General features: G+C 38.9%; 1 protein-coding gene across 2 annotated transcripts; it reads right to left on the reverse strand.

The window, feature by feature from the left end:
* Window positions 1-556: 556 nt before the first annotated feature.
* Window positions 557-5,578, reverse strand: LOC104239095 (protein WEAK CHLOROPLAST MOVEMENT UNDER BLUE LIGHT 1-like). 2 transcript variants are annotated; one of them, XM_009793625.2, is made up of 3 exons: window positions 5,416-5,578; window positions 3,060-4,136; window positions 557-2,852 (listed from the first exon to the last, which is right to left on the reverse strand). In XM_009793625.2, exons 2-3 carry the CDS (start codon window positions 4,098-4,100, stop codon window positions 978-980), a joined length of 2,916 nt encoding a protein of 971 aa, XP_009791927.1. In that variant the 5' UTR covers window positions 4,101-4,136; window positions 5,416-5,578; the 3' UTR covers window positions 557-977. The 2 variants fall into 2 exon arrangements, with proteins under 2 accessions (XP_009791927.1, XP_070028416.1); XM_070172315.1 differs by lacking the exon at window positions 5,416-5,578 and adding an exon at window positions 4,829-5,360.
* Between the last annotated feature and the right edge of the window lie 335 nt (window positions 5,579-5,913).

Here is a 5,913-nt window from a genome sequence, read left to right on the forward strand (position 1 = left end):
TATGATTAGTTTGTGAGGTATTCCTTATGCACTTTCCCGGACTTTGTTACAATTTGACTGCAAAGAACCTGTGGCTGAGAAGAAGAGAGACTGAGCCCCTTCTATCTTATTTGTAATGCTAACTGCTAAGTAGCCAACTTCTGTGTATCATTTGAATTATGATCATTTGCTTATTGCCTCATGACCGGTGCCCACCAGTTGGGTTTGTTGTGAGAAGATGATAGGATAAGGTATGGATATTGTAGTGGAAAGTAGCTTCCAAATTGTTCCTCTGGCTGTATAAAGCACTGATATCGGCCTGATAAAAGAGGACATTCGTTAATGCTATGCAGAAGCAGAAGATTCAAGTTTAGCGAAGGTTAACATGACTTTCATTTGGGGCAATTTTTTCAGAGATTAAAAACGGTTCAATCAGCTGGTCCTCTTTTTTCAGTAAGTTTCAAAGTATTGAATATTGATTCATTCTCATAACCTTAGGACGTTAAAGAAAATTTAACACAATTAAGACTATATGGCATAAACTAGAGGAGATGGATGCAAGCAGGCAATGATAGGCTGTTTGTAAAGTAAAAAACTTCTGATGATGGTATACAATTTAATGCCTTTCAAATGATACAAATTACTCACCCAATCTTTCATTATTCTGTACAAACCAGTCAGAAAAGAAATAGAAGCCCGCACATGAGCTTAACTTATCAAATCCTGCCAGCTTCTTGGATATTTGACGGACTACACTATTTAATTACAGAATCACCAAGTTGATGTTACAGCCAAACCAATAACAATCTTATTCTCCTCCTATAAAATGCTATCAATCGAGTGAATGAGAATTAATTTAATATTGTACATGTAAAAGAATACTCAGTATGTACATATCGTGAAAGATTACCCTTCCGCTTTATCAACTGACACAAACACCCAAAAAAATTGGAGAAATAATTGTTAAAAATGACAAGATATAGTAAATGCAAAAAGCATCAGGCAGACTTATTGGCCTGTGCTTTCCTTCTGCCTAGAAACATGAAGATCCTTGGGAAGAAGGACCTCTTCTTTTTCCTTGGAATCTTCACATCTGGAGATGAATCAGCTTCGGTGCTGCTTGTTAGCGCTTGGGCTTTCGGACTTGTGCTGTTATGAGAAGCAGCAGCCTCGGGTGCACTTTCAGAAGTCTTTGATTCTTTACTCTCCTCAACGCTCATTCTTGGGCTCCCTGTTGTAGGTGGAATGGATTCACCAGCTTTCCGTCTTTGCTCATGATCCGCTCTCCATTTCCTTAGCTCTTGCTCTACAGCCAACTTCCCTTCCTTGGCTTTCTCGGCCTTCTGCAATGCAACTTCTAGAGCTTCCTTTCTTTCAGTTATCTCGCGATTAACCTCCTCCAGCCTGTTTAGACTTCTCAGCTCTGACTCCTTGGCTATATCTATTTGGCTAATAGCAGCAGTCACCTTCATGTTAGCTTGCGCCTCCGCCTCATGCGCCTGCTTGCTGAGCTCAAAATACTCCTGCACAGAAAGAGTTACTCCAGCTGGCTCCTCATCATTGGTTCTACTTCTTTGAGCTGATTCACTCTCCTCCAGAGCAGTGATAGCTGCTAGTGCCAACTTCTCTCCAGCTTTCGCAGCCTCTATCTCCTTCTTTACTGCAAGTAATCTACTTTCTACGGTACTTGCTCCAGCCTTTGCCTGCTCAGCTTCTTCCTTTGCCTTATTCAGATCTAAACGTGCCATTTGAGCAAGTGATTTTGCACGATCAGCTTCTTGGGCTGCCTCTTGAAGTTGCTTGGGAAGCTCTACCATCTTCTCTCTTGCTTCTTTTTCCTTCATCTGTGTAAGAGCAATCTCTGACTTTGTCTTGCTCAACTCAGCTTCAAGAGATGCAACAGCAACTGATGCTATTCCTTCTCTCTGTTGGATCATGGCTAGTTTTGATTTTTCCTTTTCCAATTCTGCCTTCAATGAAGTTGCTGCCACCTTCAAGAAATTTACTTCAGTCGTAGCTTTCTCGATGTTGAGTTTCACTTCTTCTAGTTCCCTCTTAGCTGTGGTCACTGCTGCTTGTATCTCCACATGAGTTCTTTTCTCTGGCACCGACAGTTCGCTGCAGTTCAGGTTTCCTTCTTCATCAGTCTCCTGCTTCAACTTTGATTCCATGTAAGCAGCCAACTCAGCTTTGAGATCCTGTAGCAAAGCTGAAGCAGTATCTAGTTTTCCTCGGAGATCCTTTGCAGACAGAATTTGCTGGTTTAGCTTGTCAAGCTCCTCTTCAGCCTGCTTCAGTTCTTTCTCCCAGATTAGAGCATCTTGTTCGCTTGCCGCAGCCGCTCCAATTCTGTGTTCCTCAGCCTCCAGATGTGCAGCATGTGCAGCCTCTAAAGATTCCTTTGCAGTGATGAGCTCAATAGTTAAATTCTCCAATGTCTTGTCAACTTCTTTCGAAGCAGAGACTGCTTCCTCTGCTCTTTTCACCGCACCATCTTTCTCAGACACTAATAAAGCATAATCTTTTCGAAGATCTTCTAACTCAGAATTTACAGTCTTTAGCTCAGAAACTGCAGCTGCATGCCTAGCCCTAGCAACTTCAAGCTGTGCTTTGGCTGCAATACTAACCTCATTACCGATCCCCTGCTCCATCTCCTCCACCCGAAGCTTGGCAAGTTCTGAATCCTGTTTTGCTTGTTGCTCTTCTTTTTGTGCTCTCTCCAGATTCAGCTTCAATTCTTCTATAAGTCTTTTAGTGCTATCTAGTTCCTTTAAAACTAGCACTTTTGCATCTTCAGCAGCCTGAGACAGTTTTTTATAAAATGGGATCTCCTCTTGTACTTTTGCTAGTTCTTGTTCAACAAGTTGCCGTCTCTGCATTAGCCAGGGGGAAAAGAATTTTAATAGTCAGGGGATAAAAACATTACATTGTGAAATTAATGGGATATTTAGCCAGGGGGAAAGATACTACTGTTCTTTGCAGATGCAAATATAAAGTGATTAGAATTATAGTGGTTATGAAATCTCCGACAGGAAAGTGGCAATCAGAAAAATAAAAAAAATCACACAGTATATATCTACCTCCACAGTTTGTACACGATGAGCCTTCCAGTCAACGATCCCTCCAAACTTGGAAACTGCTTGCTTCACCGATTCAATAGGTGCTGCTGTGTCGATATGGCCTTTGTTTATGTCGGATTTTTCAGGATGCTTAGGACTAGCAATGGGTACTGAGGTCCTCGCTGTGAAAGTGGAAGCCTTAGCTAGCGGGCGACCGATGTTATCTGGTGACAGTATGTGATTGTTATTTTCAGGTTTCCTCACTTGAGTTGATAAAGGAGGAGACTCACCCTCATCAATGTGGGTACTGCTAGGAGAATTATCTGGCTGACGACACGGTGAATCATTATTTGGTTCTACTTCTGAATGATTAGATTGTACGTGTTCAGAAAATCCCTTTTCTATTTCTGAATTATTAGATTGAACACGTTCAGAAGATTCCTTTTTGTTTTCCTCTTTTACGGGAGATGTCTCTGAATTCACGGCTAATATTGATGAAGAATCTTGCTCAGCTTTTGGTCCATCAGATGAATCATTTGGTTGGTTATGAACCTTACCATTAGCACCCATGTCCAATGCTGGCTCCAACATTTCACTTGGTTTTGCATCCAATGTGGATGACACATTGGATTCTCCGAGAGCTGTTGTATTTCTATTTGCATAAGGGTCTGCTTTCAGATCCTGTAATAATTGAGGTGAGGCTTCCAGCTCAACCGTAGGTGTATCAGAAGCCATTTGAGGAGTTCCTGTTTCCAAAATATCACTCACTCCATCAGACTTAATGGGGGTGGCCGACATTAAATCAGATTTAATGGGCGCGGCCGACATTAAATTTCCTTCTGGAGAAGTCGGACTTTCTTGCAGTAATAAGCTGCGAGAGGCCTCTTTTAAATGCGCTGAATCATCCACGGCTGCCTCCTGAATTTTGGAGCTTTCTTTTTCGCTTGTATGTTGATTTGTTTGAGCTGCATTATGTGATTGATCCTCATTCGGAGAGGAGACCTTTGGTTCATGAGACGATTCTGGAGGAGCACTTTCCTTCCTATCTTTAGCATCTTCCATTCTTAATTTAAGAACTAAACTGAACCAAGTGGGGACCTAGAAATCAAATAATCACAGAATAAGTTAGGAGATGCAGACCTACCTTAATTTAACAGACGTAACATGCAAAATATATCTTCACGCACAAGACTAGATCACCTATTCTATCGCATCCGTAGAAACTGTGACCATTTTCTTAATTAAGGAATATGATACAAACAACAACAATAACTGCACCTTAGTTCAAGATAAGTTGGTGTTCACCATATGAATCCTCTTTGAGACGACGACCATGTTTCTCCATTTAAACTCATCTCAAGCCAATATTATATAAAATAAAAATAAAAAGTACAAGAAGTTATCTATATTTTCGACAGGAATATGAATCTCTGAAAAGGCTAAAAGACTCCTAGAAAGCATAGGATCTAAAGTACTAACAAGACTAAAACATACTCCCAATATCTAGAGGAATCATAAAGATACACTTATTTTACGACACAAACCCCACGTATGGGATTTCATTGGGTTTGTTGTTGTTATTTTACGACTACCTCAACCTTCCTCCTATAACCAAACTTGGAACCAGCTATATTTTGCAAATTAAAGCCATCTATGCTAAGAATAGGATTACCCCATTTTATTTTATTTTTGATAAATGAGGATTACCCCATTTCCAAACAGCTTCATATTTGATTTAATCTTTATCGGAAAATACACCTTTTATTAGGATAAAATTACAAGTTTCATACCTTCAAAAATCAAAATAAGGAATCATCAAACAGGAATGTCGAGCCGTTAATCAATACCTGACCACGAACATAAATAATCCCAAATCCATTATTCGACAAGAATACAATCTGGAACTCAAGTTTATAAAACCCAGCTATACACATTCTTGATTAAATAGGAGTTTAAGAACCATACAACAGAATCTCCATCTTAAGCTTCACTTACATCTAATCATTTCTGGGGTATACAAAGATTGCTCCTTTATCACCAAATATATTATAGCAGAAAATAAGAAAATAATCTGGCACTCAAATTTATAAATAAATCCCAGCTAAACACATTCTTGATTAAATAGGAATTTAAAAACCAAACTACATTAGGCTTCGTTTACAGCTAACCTCTTCTGGGGTATCCGAAGATCACTCTTTTATTACGAAATATATCATAGGAGCAAAACAAATGCTCATGATTAAAAACTAAATACAACAATTAATCAAGAAACATAATCATGTCTTAATGGCAGATTAGCATGTAAAACTCATGAATATTAGCTGATTAAAAACCACCCCAAAAGAGAAAATAAAGAAGAGAAAGAGAGGAACATTACCAAGAATCGACAGGAAATGAGAAGAGACTACAAAATGATGTCTATTTCTCTTCCCCTCTCCCACAATGTATGTCTCTGTTGGTATTCTCCGAAAAAAGAGAATAAACAAAAAGATACACAAAAATATAGGGTCCAAAATTCACTGTAAAACAAAAAGAAATGAAAAACGGAGAGAAGTGTTCCTTAAAAAAGGAATAAAATATAGATTGAGTGAGGAGAGGAGGTCACTGTAACACGTGGGTGGAGCCTGCCCCTCTTGTTTTCGTGTTCCCTCAAATTCAATAAAACTTTTTCCTCTCAAAATTCTGTCTTCCTTTTATTATTATTATTTTTTTTTTTTTGTCTTTTTAACTTTTAAAGTAAGATTGAGTTGTAATAATTGAAGAGGAAATGAAAGAAGAGGGGATGAGATGAGATTTGGTGTATGAAACTTTACACCTAATGATTTAATGTGAAGTTACAATTTCAAATCTTAGTCCGGCCCCTACCTTCTGTATT

Source organism: Nicotiana sylvestris, chromosome 4 (genome assembly GCF_000393655.2).
Source record: "Nicotiana sylvestris chromosome 4, ASM39365v2, whole genome shotgun sequence".
Taxonomy (NCBI): Eukaryota; Viridiplantae; Streptophyta; class Magnoliopsida; order Solanales; family Solanaceae; genus Nicotiana; species Nicotiana sylvestris.

Excerpts from the sequence above, each read along its gene's own strand:
- LOC104239095 (XM_009793625.2), bottom strand. The coding sequence starts at position 4,100 with ATGGAAGATGCTAAAGATAGGAAGGAAAGTGCTCCTCCAGAATCGTCT. Across the intron at positions 2,853-3,059 it reads ATCGTGTACAAACTGTGGAG|AGACGGCAACTTGTTGAACA; the intron begins GTAGATATATAC and ends TGGCTAATGCAG.